The 18,577-nt window shown below is 41.5% G+C and overlaps 1 protein-coding gene across 1 annotated transcript in view; it reads right to left on the bottom strand.

The window, feature by feature from the left end:
• Positions 1-1,210: 1,210 nt before the first annotated feature.
• The window catches only part of LOC142216241 (transient receptor potential cation channel subfamily M member 8-like), a 38,274-nt gene continuing 20,907 nt past the window's right edge, over positions 1,211-18,577 (bottom strand). Inside the window, exons 15-27 of the mRNA XM_075283920.1 lie at positions 15,553-15,698; positions 14,531-14,643; positions 14,213-14,429; positions 13,787-13,878; positions 12,404-12,414; positions 11,729-11,859; positions 11,142-11,313; positions 10,859-11,036; positions 9,738-9,925; positions 7,987-8,083; positions 7,691-7,724; positions 3,883-3,949; positions 1,211-1,266 (exon numbers count right to left, since the gene is read on the bottom strand). Coding sequence (XP_075140021.1) covers positions 3,899-3,949; positions 7,691-7,724; positions 7,987-8,083; positions 9,738-9,925; positions 10,859-11,036; positions 11,142-11,313; positions 11,729-11,859; positions 12,404-12,414; positions 13,787-13,878; positions 14,213-14,429; positions 14,531-14,643; positions 15,553-15,698 — 1,430 coding nt within the window. The 3' untranslated portion in view covers positions 1,211-1,266; positions 3,883-3,898. The remainder of the gene's footprint in view (positions 1,267-3,882; positions 3,950-7,690; positions 7,725-7,986; positions 8,084-9,737; positions 9,926-10,858; positions 11,037-11,141; positions 11,314-11,728; positions 11,860-12,403; positions 12,415-13,786; positions 13,879-14,212; positions 14,430-14,530; positions 14,644-15,552; positions 15,699-18,577) is intronic.

An 18,577-nucleotide genomic window follows, 5' to 3' on the forward strand; every position in this document is an offset into this window, starting at 1 on the left:
TAGTGATGTCTCGGTCCTACAATTGGACCTTTTTCAAACCATTTTTTTAAATGTAGATTGTAAGCCCCATATAGGGATCACAATGTACTTTTTTTTTCCTATCAGTATGTTTTTTCTAGAATGGGAGGAAATCCACGCAAACACGGGGAGAACATACAAACTCCTTGCAGATGTTGTTCCTGGCGGGAATCGAGCCCAGGACTCCAGTGCTGCAGTGCTAACCACTGAGCCACTGTGTTGCCCCCTTTTCAAAAGCATTTGTGAAAAGAGTAAGATAAACTAAGTCTAGTAATATAAAAAGGACCAATAAAGATCTTATAAAAAAAGTCATAAAAAATATGGTCTTAGCTTGCATTGCACATAATGTGTTTAAAGGGTTACTGATTTGGTAACAAAAGACTCTGTAAAGAAGGCACCACTGAGTATATATAGCGGAAACCCTAGAATCATGTGTAGGGGTATGTGTGCACTCCAGTGCGGGATCAGAAGTCAGAGCAGCTACTGTGCTGTGCCTTCGTACAATCTTGAGGACTGGATATTGATGTAAGAGTATATGTAACTTTCCTCTGGTATATAGTGTAATTGCACTGCAATGTGACCCCCTGTGGACTGGATGTAACGGAGAAGTCAGTATTTGCATACCTCCTAACCATTCTGGATTCTGCCGGACAGCCCCGGATTCTGGGTCGTGTCCCATGGTCTCGGTCGGCGGGAGATATGCTCTGTGGGTCTAGAGGAGAGGAATGTCATGCTGTCGGGCAATTGGAGGGGAACATTATAATGTGGAGTCATAATGTTAGGGTGACTGTACGAGCATTATACTGTGTGGGGGTACAAAGGAGAAAAAATGGGTGAGAATGGGCGGAAGCAAAGTAGAAGTTGGCGGAGCTACATTTGTCATTGTGCACATAACATGCCACACATTTTGTCCTTCTTTCTGTCCTTCAAAGGTTGGGAGGTGTGAGTATTTGCATAGTGCTCTATAAAAGTAAGAAAAAAAGGAATAAAAAAATAAAATAAAAGATGAACTTATAACAGGGCAAAACCTCTAAAATTAAAAGTATGTAAGTGAATGTGTGCACCATGAAATGTGATAAACCAGAACATAGATGGGACAAAAGTATACCCAGAAGAGAAGTAGTATAGAGTGCTTGTCTATCTAAGAAAGTAGAGCTCACAGCCATACGTCAAACAGAATAGAAAAAAGGGCAATCTGTCTCAGATAACGGACTGGACATCTGTCATTCTCCAGAAGTTCTAGATGATCTGTGAATAAAGAAAAAATCTGTTCACAAACATGATCTAAGATGAAAACAGGAATAACAGTTCACAATAACCCCCCCCCCCCCCGAAAAATATAAAACAATCAGGCAGTTACCGTATATATACTCGAGTATAAGCCGACCCGAATATAAGCTGAGGCCCCTAATTTTACCACAAAAAACTGGGAAAACTTATTGACTCGAGTATAAGCCGAGGGGGGGACATGCTGCAGCTACTGGAAAATTTAAAAAATTAAAATGGTCGGAGTTTTTGGGTGCAGTAGTTACTGGTGCTGGGAAAGGGGAGGGGGTGTTTTGGTTGTCTGTCTGCCCCTTCCCTCAGCTTGAGGACTGTTTTTTTCTTTCCCCACTTGGAATTCAGTCTGGCTGAATATAGGGGATCTGCAGTGCTCCTATTAACCCCTTCCCGATGGAACAGGAGCGGAGCACTGCAGATACCCTATATTCACTAGGCGGGCACTTTCAGATACAGGGATACCTAATGTGTTTGTGTTTCAAAGTCATTTTCTACTTTTGTATGTATTCTAGGGAAAGGAGGGATTTAGAACTTTTATTTTAATTTTTTTTTTCGCACTATTTTATGGGAGATTCTATACATTGATATTGCGGCTGGTCATAGACCTCTCCCCACACACCCACCTAAAATAAAAAAATTAAAAAAAATTTTCTTGCTGACTCGAGTATAAGCCGAGGGAGGCTTTTTCAGCACAAAAACTGGGCTGAAAAATTCGGCTTATACTCGAGTATATACGGTAGTTATAGAAGCTCCATAAGTCATAGCCCTGTCAGGCCCGGTTCACATTTGTATTTAGCAAATCCATTTGAAATCAGTATGTAAAATCTTCAAAAACTTTCAAATAGTTCGGATTAAAACCGATTTATTTCAATGGGTATTAAAAGTAAGGGCGGGTTCACAGCTGCCCCTGGTCTCTGCTTTGTGGGTTTCCGTCTTCTTCCCGAGAAACCCTGACAGGAGACGGAAACCCGGCAGTCAGTGAGCGCCTGTGAGTGTCTTCTGGTCTCCGCGGCAAAACTGTTTGTTTCTTAACTGGACACAAAGTCCTGCATGTCCGACTTTGTGTCCGGTTAAAAAAAACGGTATCGCCGTGGACAGGTACAAAACGCTCACGGGTGCTCATTTTTCAAACTCATTCATTTGAATGGGTTTGAAAACTGACTGCTGGGTTTCCGTCCCCTGTCCGGCTTCTTGGGGCAGAAGACGGAAACCCAGCAGGATTGCTTAAAGCGCACACGGGTGCAGATGTGAATCCGCCCTAACTGTTTGGAATCTTTTTTGTACCAAACCATTTTTCGCATAAAACAGTTTGCAAGCAGACAGATATTAGACGCATATGTGAACATGGCCTTAGGTTCAGATTTTTAGGGCAATGAAAATATGAACAAAGGACATGACACAGGACATGATTGTATGTCACCTGTGTGCCACAAAAACAAATCTATTCCACATCTTCAGATTAATAAATTAGTCTTAATAAATTCCTCCTTATGTATTATGTATATAATGCACTTACCGTATTTTTCGGACTATAAGACGCACTTTTTTCCCCCCAAATTTGGGGGGAAAAGAAGGGTGCGTCTTATAGTCTGAATGTGGCCGCCCGGCATCCACTGTGTAATAGAGAGGCGGATGCCGGCGAGGGATAGACGCCGGCACAGGTGCTGGGGCCTGAGACATTACTACGCTCCTCTGCCCTGCATGAAGCCAGCAGCGGCAGGGGCGATGCTATTCCGCTCCTCCATCCGCCCGCCGCTGGCTTCATGCAGGGCAGAGGAGCGCAGCGATGTCTCAGGCCCCAGCACCTGTGTCGGCGTCTATCCCTTGCCGGCATCCGCCTCTCTAGTACAGCGGATGCCGGGTCTGTATTGGCGGCCCCTTCTCCTCCCCGACCCCCCCCCCCCCCTCCCAAAGTGTAAACTGCTGCCCCCATCCCCCGGTCCCGTACCTGTAAAGTTGCAGGTCGGCTCCTGCATGGCGATATCGCAGGAGCTGACCTGTTCGGGTGACAGCCGGGAGCCTAATGAAGGCTCCCAGGCCTGTCACTGCTGTATTAGTATTGCTGCTGGGTCTATGACCAGCCGTAATACTAATATACAGAATGTCCCATAGATGGCAATACAGTTGTATTGCCGTCTATGGGACTTGCAATCAAGTGACTGCAGGTTCAAGCCCCCGGGGGGGGAATAAAATAGTAAAAAAAAAAAAGCTTTGAAAATATTTAATAAAAAAATGAAATAAATAAAAGTTCTAAATCACCTCCTTTCCCTAGAATATATATAAAAGTAGAAAATCATATGTCAAACACATACACATTAGGTATCCCTGTGTCCGAAAATGCCCGGTCTACTAATAGTTTTCCTGTACGGTGAACGTCAAAATCACAAGTGCTAAACTGCCGGGTTTTTTTTCAATACAAGGTCATCTAAGCAATAGTTGCAAAACTAAAACTCCCATATATTAAATATTTTACAATTTTTTTGCTTCAAAATTTTTTTTCCCTATTTTCCTCCTCAAAAAAGGTGCGTCTTATAGTCCGAAAAATACTATATTATATTATATTCATAGTGTTGAGCGACTTACCATATTCAGAACAATATCACTTTAGCTTGTTTGCGATTTTTTTCATTAATGATTTCAAGTCATTTATCTGCAGAAATACAATGTCACATTGGAGTTAGTGGAGAATGCATAGAAGACTTTTGTACTTGAAGGCGTTTTCCCATCTCAGGTTGAAGCCCCATGTTGCAGAAATGCAGATTTTTTTTTTTTTTTTTTTTTTTTTGTTGCCAAAGCCAGGAGTGGATTGAGCAGAAGGTAGCAGTGTAATTACTTAATATATATTTTCCATCCCTTTTTTAGCCATTCTTGTCTTTGGCTCAAAAAAACGTAGCAAAATCTGCAACAACAAAAAACACCCTGCATCTCTGCAACGTGGGGTCTCAGGGTTTCACCTACTCTTCTGTCTACTCTTATTTGAGACTAGGTTCTCCGTGTTGTGGATCCCGTGTGGTACTGCCTTAGCTCTGGATATGTTAGCTGCACCTTGGTATTTTTTGTTGCAGTGTGGACCATGTGGTAGCTAAAAATGCCTCTCCTAAATGCTACTCTAACCTGTCATCTCCTCTGACATTGACAGTATTATATACCACCAGAAAGCTGACAGTGCACTGAATTCAGAGCACTGTGAGCTTTGCTGGTATGTGCTGCGGTGCCAGAGACATTGGTGTTGTTAGAAGGACCAGCTTTACAACTCAGCATCATCATTGGGTTTTGAGATACGTTACCCCTGATACTATACTATACTATATGGTGCTCATTACGCACCATAATAAATTCTTTGAGGGGCGCAGTTTTCAAAATGTGGTCACTTCATTGCAGATTTCACTCTACTGGCACCTTAGGGTATGTTCACACGGAGTTTCTTGCAGGTGGATTTTGACTTGGAATCCGCCTCAAAATCCGTCTGCAAAAATGGCTCTCACTGACTTAAATGGGAGCCTCTCGCTTTTTTTTCCACTAGCTTGTAGCGGAAAAAAGAAGCAATATGATCTATCTTGCCACGGATTCCATGGCTGATTCAGCCGCGGCGTCCACCCTTTCGAGACGCTCCTGTTTAGGCCCATTCATTGGCATTTGCGACGAAATGCCAATGCTGCATTGGCATCCAGTCGCGGCTAGGCACGCGGAATGTGCACAAGGCGGTAAAGGTTTTCGTTACCAGCCCTGCTGCGTACCCATACAGAAGTTTCTCATCACATATGTCGTAATACCGTGCTCACGTAACAAATTTTGAAATACATTTTCTCCTTTAACTCCTTGTTAGTGTGTAAATTTGTGTGATTTATGGGTAGTTTCTAATATATAAACCTTTACCGTTTTGCGCAAAAGATGTGCCACATTGTTCCTTGTTTTCCAGCACATCCTGACCCCCAACTAAAATCACACAAACTAAATATTGTACAAAATAATGCAGAAACACTTTAATTGGGAGTTAATCTATAATAAATTTTATTGAAAATCACATTTAATTGATTTCAATCAGTGTCTCAAATTTATAATCAGGCCAATTGTTATGAAAAAGACACTGAAAATGGCGAACCCCCGACTCACAAAGAGTCACCCCCCCAGCACTCAGGAGAGGAAAACCCCCTGTGGAGGAAACCTCTAGGGAACCATGGCTGGAGGGTTGCCCTTCCCTTGGGCTTAGAGGGTTATTGCCAACATGTAACAATGAGACCTCTCTAGGCCTCACACATAGAAGTGAAGCAGCTTGTCCCGGATGTGAGGAAGATCTGGCCGCAACATCTGTCACCCCATTGATGGCTAGGGTTAATCTGGCTGGCTAGGCGGGTATGGCTGATCTGGCTGGCTAGGCGGGTATGGCTGATCTGGCTGGCTAGGCGGGTATGGCTGATCTGGCTGGCTAGGCGGGTATGGCTGATCTGGCTAGGCCGATGTCCCCTTTTCCCCTCACAGATTGTGGAGTGATGAAGCTCCGGGTCTTCACACACATCAGGTCTGGCTGCATATGGCTGTAGGCCCTTCTGTTCTGGAATTTTCCCTAGTGAGTTCTTTATGTCATAGGCATGTGTTTATGACATCAGCACAGTTGTCATAGTTACTGCAGATGGTTCTTCAGCATTAACCCCTTAATGACTGACATTAATGCCATCAAGGCTTATTAAATATATAAATACATGATATGAAAAGTAGTGTGCCATTATCAAATATGCTGAGAGGACATATGTACCACATGTGTCTATACAGTGAGGAGAAGTCGGCGTGTGAGCACATTTAGTACATCTGATATGTCTGGATGGCTCCCTAATTTCAGTATTACTCCCTAAATCTTGCATCTTCACTCATGAATGCTGTCAGTAACACTTGTCAGTGCCTGCAGGACTTTTCTCTCCACATATTTTAAGCATAATGGAATATAGGGTCCACGAGGGCTAGTGTGACCGCAACCTTACTCTCATTTTCTGGCTGACCTAGATAAATCTAAAGGACCATCAACCTTTTATGTTGCTCTCCTTGCTGACCCCTTGTGATCTAAGCCAAGGCAAATCGAGCTACCACTGGCAGATTGGCGTCTAGGCCTCCGATGGGTATCTAAAATTTGTAAGAGACCTACCTATTGATAGTTAGCTCAAATAGTTTGCTTCAATAGTAAGCAAATTCCAACATAAGAGTCTTCCTCAGGCCTTGGAGGGAAGTTCAGTTTGGGCCTCCCACCCCCCTTATAACCTCAGGCATGGTAACATTATAAAGCAAAATTGTCACATCTTTTGTACAAAACTCTCTATGGCAGTAAGGGAATACATAAGCCATAACAAGAATACTTATATTACACTGCTGGATTAGAGATTATGACAGAAAAGACACCGGAAGTGACTATCCCAGAATGGTCCTCCCAACAATAGGAGATAGTGGTGAAATGGTGGGGAATGTGCTGTACCCAATGTACTCCGCACAGCTTACATATTCACTTTACACCATGCACTGTGCATTCATGTCTAGGAAACCTTATGCTTACTACACCCCAGCTAAAAATGCCTCTCCTAAATGCTACTCTAACCTGTCATCTCCTCTGACATTGGCAGTATTATATACCACCAGAAAGCTGACAGTGCACTGAATTCAGAGCACTGTGAGCTTTGCTGGTATGTGCTGCGGTGCCAGAGACATTGGTGTTGTTAGAAGGACCAGCTTTACAACTCAGCATCATCGTTGGGTTTTGAGAAGTGTTGCCCCTGATACTATACTATAGAAGAGTACTATCAGGGGAGGCATTCCTCACAACCCAGGGATGACACTGAGCCGTAGGCTGACGCTTCTGACAATGGAGGGATATTGAAACTAACAATACCAATATCTCTGGCACCAAGGCACATACCAGAAAAACTGACATTGCGTTGAATTCAGTGAAATATAACACCACAGATCTCTGAGGACATGAAAGGTCTTCTTTAAGGATAAAACCCCACGCAGTGGAAACAGCTTTTTTTGTTGCAGATTTTGCTGCAGTGTTTTGAGCCAGAGCCAAAAATGGCTACAAAAGGAATGGGAAATATCTAGGAAGTTCTTATATTTCTACCTACTGAGCTTTGGCTCAAAAACCACAGCAAAATCTGCAACAAAAAAACTGCATTTCTGCAACTGGGGCCTTAGCCTAAGAGAAACAAGGATTGACATCCTAAGCCCTACCAGTACCTAGGTAATGGGCTATAAACACTGAGCATATATTCAGCTGTATCTGACAGATGGAGCAAGATGGATAAAGCAATTTATCGGGTAGAACATTTCTTAAACCACAAGTATAAATATGATCCTGGAAATGGCTAGTGTGGCTAGGATTCTAGAAACATTAAAAATACATTTCACTTACCTTTATTTCCAACTGTTTGAATTTGTTATCCATCCTGCAATGCAAAAATACAAATATATTTATATCTACCCTCAGAATGATTATTATCTTTGTGAACGTGGCATATTACTTACTGCCAGTAAACAAAATATGCCCTTTGTTTGTATAAGGCCTGGTTCACATCTGCGTTCGGTATTCCGTTTGGGGAGTCCGCTTGGGGACCCCCTGAACAGAATACCGACTGCATTAAAAAGCGGTTAGCATAGAAACCAACATGGACCCTGTAGGCTATCCATGTGGTTTCCATTCGTACTTACTCCATGTTGTTCTGCGTCTGACTGTTCAGTTTCACTAAATAATTCTCCTTCATCACAGCCTCCCAAGCCAGAGTCTCAAGATCATCCATTTTATCACCTGGAGACACAACCAATATCAACAAGGACACCTTATGAGATTTTTGCTGAAGGCCACATATATGTCCACACAGCTGAGAAGGAATTACTTTATCTGGCTAGAATATTGCTTGGGCACTGACACAATATAATATTCTTGTGAGGCTGGTATTTTATATAAAGATTTTTTTAAAGAGGATTTTCCACCACCTCCACTAATTCCGGTTCTTATCCACTGTTAGTAGTCGCTGCTCGACTGATTCCAGCACAGTTGAAATTTTCTCTCTGTCCCACAATATTCCTGAGCAACAAGCACACATAGTTTTGGTTCCTGATGTGCTATTTAAGCTCTGTAATGTCAGAAGGTGTGGTGTCAGGCAGGGGGTGCGATTCATATATCCAATCAGAGGCCACCATTGTCAGAGCTCAGAATCACACCCCTTGTCTGCTCCTGCCTGACTCCGCCTTCCTGATACTACATAGACTAAATAGTATATCAGACACCAAAGATAACAGCATTGATTGCTCAGGAATGGTGGGGGCTACAGAAAAAATCTGAGCCAGAATCAGGGGAGCAGCAGCTATGAACTGATGTAAAGAGCTGGACTTATTGAAGGTGGTGAAAAGTCCTCTTTAAGTCTCAATAGTCACTATCTTGCAGACATATCATAGGAATGCACATGCACTTCATTATACGTGCAAACACAAAATGTATTGTGGGTATGGCAGTATAAACATATATGAAGGTTTGACAAAGAGCACAACCTTCCTGCAACAGGGAGAAATTAAGCTCTGTTCACACCTGTAACATGGCTTCCATTTACAATGAAAACTGCAACACTATATCAGGTCCATCATTTTGCAGGTGCAATAGTTGCCCAATCAACTCTATTTTGGCACGAGAATGGTTCTTTATGCTTTGCTATTCTTACCTTCAAAAATGACAGAAATCATGACAGAAGCCCCCATGGAGGCAAAGGGGGTGTTCACACTTGTACCCATGTCCATCCGCCGAATCTCCACCCTATTCCCTGGAGAAACTGGATAGGGGACGGCTTCCCAGTGGTCAGTTTTAAAACCCACTCATGGGATTTTAACCCCTGGTGTCCGTAAGCAGCCTCTCTGCGGGGAAACAGTTTTTTTGCACTGCGACAAAGTCAGACATGCAGGACTTTGGGTCCATGGGAAAAAAAACTGCTTCCCCGCGGAGAGGCTGCTTACAGACACCAGCGGTTTGCTTTAAAATCCCATTCGAATGAATGAATTTTAAAACTGACCACTGGGAAGCCGTCCCCTGTCCAGTTTCCCCGGGAAATAGGACAGAGACCTGACAGGCAGATACAGGCGCAAGTGTGAACGTCCCCTAACATTTCAAATGTAACAGAAGCCTCCATAATTCATCCTGATTATCAGAAACAAGTGTTCGTTGGAACATTTATAACTCAATGTATAGGTTTTGGCTATATATTCAGGGTTGTGGCCATAACTGTGTATAGCATATAGACATGGTGAAGAAAACATTTTCATCTGTCTATAATGGAGCTGCAGGTAAATGTACTAGGAATGAGCATCGCAGGCAGTAATACATGGGGGAGGCAGCACACTACTATGGCAGTATTAACTAGATGCCTAATGCCAAATGCATTTCTGCAATTGTCCACGATGCTACGACTTACAGCAGGGTGTAGGTTTTGGTTTTTGCTGTTTCCAACCATTGATCATCTTCCTTATTAGCATGAAGGGATAGGCAAAGATAACAAAGGGAAAAGAAATTTTCAATCTGTTACAATATTCCTGAATCAGGAAATATCGATGGAACTTCCACACTTGGTCATTGTTTTCTTGAACTGATCCCACTGTGTACCTGGCATGGAAAAAAGGGTAATTATTAGTAATAAGAGAAGACACAAAATAAATACTGTTAAGGCTAAGGCACAATCATTTTGGAAAGGCAGCAGAAAAAATATACTGTATGCTACAATTCTAGAAAAGTGATTGAGATTTTATTTATTCTTATCTACATATTGTAGAAGAAAAACACCTGACAGTAGTGAAGCCATTCCATGGAAAGGAGGCCCATAGTAGACGTGAGACAATCAAAGGACTTGAGCTCCATTGTCACAGGGTCAACCATATCAACAATCTGAAAGAAACCAGCCCTGGACTTCATCCTGACCATAGCAGAGGACAAACTATCTGGGAGAAGCGGATTAAACAAGAGAGACACCATGGAGGAACCAGAGGAAACCTAACAAAACAGGTGGACCAGATAGCTCTGGTGAAGCGAATAGGGCCTAGCAAGGTGGGAGGCTGCTTTTACCACTCAGACTCCTACCATCTCTTGCGCCTGTACCACCATGGGCAATGGGAGTTGATCCTCCCATCACCCATCCTATATGAGCAAGAAGAGCAGTGCTCCCAGAGCTGAAGGCCTGCCCCCAGACTTCAAAGTTGTATTATCATGGGCAAGATTGAGGTGAACAGTCTTGATAGTGCTAATGCACAAAAGATGATGAATAATCCCCAGACATTCTCAGATTTGGAGACCAGAATCGGACAGCATATCCAGATCAAAATAAGTGTTGGCTTCCTGGTAATGAGGACAGGAGGTCTATGGCCTCTTCCTGAAAAGGAGTGATATGCTTGGTATACATTATATAATTGAGTCATTATTAATCTATTTATATCACTGTTGAATTATTCCCTAGTAGAAGTAGTGAAGTCATACAAGGTCCATCGAAATAGAAATTTGATAAAAATCCTTTCAATAAAGTTTCCTTTTTTTACCTTTACTCACCCAAACATGGCAATAAGCAGATTAACAAGTAGGATGTTTGTAGATAGCATGTAGATACAGACTAGAGGGATTGTGATCCATTGTGGGAATCTTGGTTGGTTGTCACTGTCCAGCTCCACACATAGTGGTTTAGCTTCAGTCCCGTTAATAGTGCAATGATCAAAATCAATAGTGGTGCCTAGATGCAGAAAGAGAAATATTTTCAGCCATGACAGTGATTATTTCTTTCTACATCGATACTTACAAATATACAGTAGGAAACAGAGGTATCTATAATAATTACTGTCTATATCTGAAAGGTCCTGTCCGAACATCGCCAGGTATGGCTCGTAAACTACAGAGCGGAAAATCCATTCCCAGCGATGTTCATTCCATCTCAGGATTCCCTGCCGAGCAACTCCAAAAGCAATCACCCAAACGGCAAAAAGGAAGAGGAAAAAGTATATGTCGATGAACTAAAGGAGAACAGAGGAAAAAAATCTAAGTTAATATTTTAACAGAAAATCCATGTATAAAATTTGGTTAAACAAAGATATTATCTAATTGAAAGTGCCGCCTGGTCATTCTTACTCTAACAATCGTGCTTGCTTTGGTGTCATCCATATACCCATAACTACCAGCAACTATAGGACAAAAATGGCAAATGCAGCCATCTTGGTTGTAGATGACAATAGTGTGTGAATGGTTGTTGAAAACGATTATGTTATATGGTGGTTTATTACTTGTTGCGGAGTCCCATCTTTTGCCCTACCTATACTCTAGCCCTGTTGCCAACCCCTTTTTCGACCCAGAATGTGTTCCCAGCAGGTGTCATGTTATAGATATACATCGACTATATACACATTTTACTGTATACCGGTATCTCCTCACCATTCTTTGAAGCATAATAATCTTTGGTCCAAGGTTTCGACTGACGGTGAAGATGTGGATGAGGCGGATAGTGAAAATAATATAATCCAGGGAGAATATAACCCTTCCAGTATACAGTGAGCTGGGATTAGCTCTGCACAGCCCGACGGGAGAGAATATAACGTAATACAGAAGAACAGTTTTACAAAAGATTTTTTAAAATATTATTTTACAGAATTGACTTAACTTTTTCTTTAGTAGTACAAAGGTTCACAAATATGCCCACTCAACTGTATAGGCCACAGAGATGAGTGGCCATCTTTACTGGCACTACAATATTGTCATCTCAAGGGAGTCAGAATTTGAGTTATTAGTCTTTCCCTAATTTGATGCTGAAGTGAGGAAAACAAGTTCTCCTGCTGACTGCGGGTCCCTTACCCCCGGGCTGTCTGAGCCATCAGTGTAAGAGATCCAGTCTACCTAACCAGTTACCCATTTGCACTAGGTAAGAAGAAAGGGAAAGTTGTTGGCATGTGTATTCTGACTAATATGGAGCAAGTTGGCACTAATATTGAAGGGTTATCCAAGTGTTAAAAATTTATGGCCTTTCCTTAAGATAGGCCATCATTTATAGATAGGCAGGGGTCTGAATGCTGGAATCCATCCCCTTCCCGTTATCTGTTTCCCAGAGTGCACAGCTCCTGGTTCTGCATTGTTTACTCACCATATTCTTAATAATGGCATTTGTATATATGTCTATGACACACCGCTGTATTACGGTATATATTGTATATAGTATTTATAATTACTGCTATCAGGAATTCAGTATAGGGACAGGACAGGAGGCCCAGTTTAAAGTTTGCATTAGGCCCACAGGACTGGGTGTTTGACCCTCACTGATCTGAAGATTCTTAGGATAGGTCATCCATATTTTTAGCCCAGAAAATCTCTTCAATTCTAGCCACAATATTTAGAATCAATATTATTTCCCCTTAAAGGGATCCTATCACTCAGACACAATTTTTTCTAGGTATCATGTCGGAATAGCCTTAAGAAAGGCTATTCGTCTCCTACCTTTCGTCATCTTTTCTGCGCCGCCGTTCTCCTACAATCCTGGTTTTCTCAGTATGCAAATTAGCTCTCTCTCAGAACTGGGGGCGGGCCCCAGTGCTCAAACAGCACTGGAGGCATCGCCAATGCTGCGAGAGAACTCTCTCCAGCGCTGCCTCCATCTTCTTCAGCAGCGTCATCTTCAGCTTCTTCTTCCGGCAGTGGCTTATAACTTCTAGGCCTCAGGCCTTGGGCAGAGCAGACTGTGCATGCCCACAGGCCACAAGAAAATGGCTGCTTACAATACTGTGCAAGTGGCTATTTTCTTGTGGCCTATGGGCATGTGCAGTCTGCTCTGCCTAAGGCCCGAGGCCTAGAAGTTACAAGCCATCGCTGGAAGAAGAGGCTGAAGAGGACGCTGCTGATGAAGATGGAGGCCCCAGTGCTGTTTGAGCGCTGAGGCCCGCCCCCAGTGCTGCGAGAGAGCTAATTTGCATACAGAGAAAAATCGGGATTGTAGGCGAATGGCAGCGCAGAGAAGATGACGAAAGGTAGGAAACGAATAGCCTTTCTTAAGGCTATTCCAACGTGGTACCTAGAAAAAATTGTGTCTGAGTGATATGATCCCTTTAAGACTGGGGCCCCATGCTGTGAAAACGCAGTGTTTTGGCTGCGGTAAAAAATACTGCATTTTACAGTACCATCAAAATGGTTGGGATTCTGGCTAATCCTATCCATATATCACAAAAAAAATCTGCATCAGAAAATTTGCGATTTCAAAAATGCTGGAGAATCGAAAATCGATTTTGAAAATCGCAGAAAGTCAATTATACCTGCGGATATGCTGGCGTTTTCCCTTTTAAATATAATAGAGGCACAAAAACTTCTGTGGACTTTCTGTGAAAAAAATGTGATCTGTTTCCATTTTTTGGCTGTGGCTCGCTATGTGGGGGCTAAGCCTAAATGAGGATATATGGCTTCTTACTGAATAATAAATCAAATAAAATGAAATAAATACAAAATAATTACCTGAATATAACCCCAGCAATAAAAAGCACAATGGCCAGGATATCCATAATGTTCGACGAATCATTACAATACTTTACCCTGTTCATGTACATCTGTAGATGAGAAGTAGTGATGTAAAGATGTGTTTAGTCCATACAGTATATGCTAAATATGACACATTACTATGTAGCTTATGTCTATGTGTCACACACCAAAAGCAATGGCATCAACATTACACTATATGGAAAACTAAAGGAAACTAAAGCTGGCCATAGACATTCAATGGCTTTTGTTGGGCTGACATGGCTTATCTTCCATGAAAACAAGGGATCAGGCATGTCAAAATTAAACATTTCAGATCCTTATTTCCCCGACATATGCTACACAACTAAACATTTCATAACCCAACAGGTGTGCTCAATATATGTCCACAACAAGAAATCATACCTGTCTGATCTCATCACAAAACAAGCTAAAAACCAATACATAGACTATAATCTCAAGACCACTTGGGGATTGTTGGAAATCCATCAATAGGACATATGCAAACAGCAGTAGGAATCCAATATAGAAGATGGCTGTCGAGGAAAAGACCACAAAAGGGGAGGTGAAAAAATCAAAGTAATCTGACAGAATGGTTCTTTTATCATCTGTTGTCTTTTTCCTGCATAGAAAACAAGAACATATATAAATAACCGATCTACCACACCTTTTACAATACACAAGAGTCTATTGTATACATAAAAATATTTGTACCGTATACACCTGAATGATATGAACCCACAGCAGATGAGAGGAAAGAAGAAAAGAGATATGAGGATCTTCCAGTTCTTAGTATCCCTGGAAATCTTCCCATACCATTGCTTGGAGAGAAAGTTCTGCGTCAGGATAAAAGAAAGACTAGATGAGACAGGTTGTAAATCAGATAATAGGATATCATTTTTCTCAGCAAAGTCATTGGTTAATCTCCATGCAGATGGTTGAATCATGCACACTTATTTATTTGCAATTTTTTTGCCATTTTATAGCAGCTTTTTTCGCAGCAAAAAATAGGTTTATATTAATCATTTAATTTTGACAGTAACTTTTTCCTTTTTATGATAATGTACCAGAATTCTGGTATAACTTGCACCAAAACACTGGCCCACCGTGTTAATTGCGCGTCATCTACTGTATAAATCTGGCCAATTTTCAAAACTTCGTAGTTTTATATACTTTTGCGCCATTTCTGACAAAGAGCATGGCTTAACTTAATGGGGCATGGCTTAAAATGAAACACTGTGTACTAACAAATGGGGCAAAATATTGCAAATTTTTTTGGAGTAAACCAAGCCAACCAATAAACAGTCTAAAAATACACCAAAGTTTTCATCTAGTATCAGCCACTCTGATAAACTTGATGCAAACCTGATCTCTTAGAAGTCTTGTTCATCATTTGCTCTACCACTGGGACCCCTAATGATCAAAGGATGGGGTTTCCATATCCCTCATTTGAAGGGAGCAGTGGTCATGCTCCATTTAAAATCTATGGGGTTGGTGAAGTCATCTGAGGATTGTACACAATTATTTCCATCAATGTCGTAAACTTCATATGAAGAAGCAGTGACCAGTGAAGACATATGTGACCGTAGGTCCATTCTAGCATTGGATATGGGACCCTAGTTCTCGTGATGTGAACAGTTTATGCACTCAAACCACAACAGCCAACATGTATGGTCACTGTATATACTAAGCTCTTATACCGACACACTATAACATTGTGACTTTGTGTTTACCATGTCTCTTACCTGTACCCCCGGTTGTGCTACAAATTGCTGGTCTTTTGCTTCGACTGCCATCTCAAGACAGCTGCTCTCACCCCAGGCCTCACAGGTATAGACCAGCAGACTCTCTGCCAGCTCCTCGTCATTGCTGTAACACTCTGTGAACAGTTCTAAGACAATAACATATTAATAATAATAGTCAGATATAATATAGAGCCAATGCCTTTAAAAATAGACTTTATAAAATACTGAAATTTACTCCCATCAGGCTTCAGGAAGGAAAAGTCACAGTACTTTTCTGCATCTTTGGTGTGTGCTTCTAAGTAATCCTTGCTGAATAATATGCTTCATAGGTCGTGCAAACAAGGACTATGAAGAATCAAAAGCAGATACAGTTAGGGCCAGAAATATTTGGACAGTGACACAATTTTCGCGAGTTGGGCTCTGCATGCCACCACATTGGTTTTGAAATGAAACCTCTACAACAGAATTCAAGTGCAGATTGTAACGTTTAATTTGAAGGGTTGACCAAAAATATCTGATAGAAAATGTAGGAATTGTACACATTTCTTTACAAACACTCCACATTTTAGGAGCTCAAAAGTAATTGGACAAATAAACATAACCCAAACAAAATATTTTTATTTTCAATATTTTCTTGCGAATCCTTTGGAGGCAATCACTGCCTTAAGTCTGGAACCCATGGACATCACCAAACGCTGGGTTTCCTCCTTCTTAATGCTTTGCCAGGCCTTTACAGCCGCAGCCTTCAGGTCTTGCTTGTTTGTGGGTCTTTCCGCCTTAAGTCTGGATTTGAGCAAGTGAAATGCATGCTCAATTGGGTTAAGATCTGGTGATTGACTTGGCCATTGCAGAATGTTCCACTTTTTTGCACTCATGAACTCCTGGGTAGCTTTGGCTGTATGCTTGGGGTCATTGTCCATCTGTACTATGAAGCGCCGTCCGATCAACTTGGCAGCATTTGGCTGAATCTGGGCTGAAAGTATATCCCGGTACACTTCAGAATTCATCCGTCTACTCTTGTCTGCTGTTATGTCATCAATAAACACAAGTGACCCAGTGCCATTGAAAGTCATGCATGCCCATGCCATCACGTTGCCTCCACCATGTTTTACAGAGGATGTGGTGTGCCTTGGATCATGTGCCGTTCCCTTTCTTCTCCAAACTTTTTTCTTCCCATCATTCTGGTACAGGTTGATCTTTGTCTCATCTGTCCATAGAATACTTTTCCAGAACTGAGCTGGCTTCTTGAGGTGTTTTTCAGCAAATTTAACTCTGGCCTGTCTATTTTTGGAATTGATGAATGGTTTGCATCTAGATGTGAACCCTTTGTATTTACTTTCATGGAGTCTTCTCTTTACTGTTGACTTAGAGACAGATACACCTACTTCACTGAGGGTGTTCTGAACTTCAGTTGATGTTGTGAACGGGTTCTACTTGACCAAAGAAAGTATGCAGCGATCATTCACCACTGTTGTTATCCGTGGACGCCCAGACCTTTTTGAGTTCCCAAGCTCACCAGTCAATTCCTTTTTTCTTAGAATGTACCCGACTGTTGATTTTGCTACTCCAAGCATGTCTGCTATCTCTCTGATGGATTTTTTCTTTTTTTTCAGCCTCAGGATGTTCTGCTTCACCTCAATTGAGAGTTCCTTTGACCGCATGTTGTCTGGTCACAGCAACAGCTTCCAAATGCAAAACCATACACCTGGAATCAACCCCAGACCTTTTAACTACTTCATTGATTACAGGTTTACGAGGGAGACGCCTTCAGAGTTAATTGCAGCCCTTAGAGTCCATTGTCCAATTACTTTTGGTCCCTTGAAAAAGAGGAGGCTATGCATTACAGAGCTATGATTCCTAAACCCTTTCTCCGATTTGGATGTGGAAACTCTCATATTGCAGCTGGGAGTGTACACTTTCAGCCCATATTATATATATAATTGTATTTCTGAACATGTTTTAGTAAACAGCTAAAATAACAAAACTTGTGTCACTGTCCAAATATTTCTGGCCCTAACTGTATAATAAGCGGCACCTTATTCAATCCCATTTGTTTTAAGGTCTCAACAAAACAGAACATAGCTGTAATATAAAGTCTACAGGTAAAACAGTTCTGTCACCAGCGTCCTTTCCGTCTTGTTCTTGGGCAGCAGCGCCAAGATACTGAGCCTCATATAACTGAGACCTATCTGCGGCCTCAGCGGATACTGGCAAGGTATCGGTCAGTGACATCTCCAGTCCTTCTGCAGAGACCGATGAAGCCATTATTTGGACATCCCACAGGTTGCCCCAAATCACAGACAACTATTTTAAGGTTTGGAATCCATAACTTCTGCTGCTTAACAATATGCTGTCAGTCGTCAGTCCAAAACACAAGATCCCAAATTTGTTTTGCATACTATTGTAATGTTTCCCTAATATATTATTACATATCAGTGCTATTTGTAGATGTTCCAAATTAGATACTTATCTAACTGCATTATAAGCTTAATACAGATAAGTACATTTACAACTTAAAATCATGTAGCGACATAACAGAATAGTAATATAGTAATACAGTATAAGTGCTGTGTATACCTAGGGGAGATGTCTAAGACTTTGCTTCATCACATAAAGAAAGGCTGTCATAAAATATTAATACTTTGCTGCTCTCTCTGCTCATTCCATCAGATTCTACTGTACATCAATACCGAGTCTAGCCAAGGAACAATTGTATAAAGTCCATACAGACTAAGCTTAAAAGTGGTTCCTTGTGTCCAAGTATGTTACCGCTTATTAAAATGCAATTGTTAATACAAGATAACACACGGTAGTTGTTTTATGGTGGGTTCAAAGGATAGTGAGGATAAGAATGCCACATACTATAGATTTAAAGGGGCTCTATCATTGGGAAACGTCATTTTTAGCTAAGCACATCCTTGCATAACCTTTAGAAAGGCTATTTCACACGTACCTCTTGTATGTAAATTGCCTCAGTAGATTTTGAATAAGTCCATTTTTATTCATATGCTATATAGCCTTCTCT

The sequence above is a fragment of the Leptodactylus fuscus genome, chromosome 8, assembly GCF_031893055.1.
Source record: "Leptodactylus fuscus isolate aLepFus1 chromosome 8, aLepFus1.hap2, whole genome shotgun sequence".
In the NCBI taxonomy this organism is placed as follows: Eukaryota; Metazoa; Chordata; class Amphibia; order Anura; family Leptodactylidae; genus Leptodactylus; species Leptodactylus fuscus.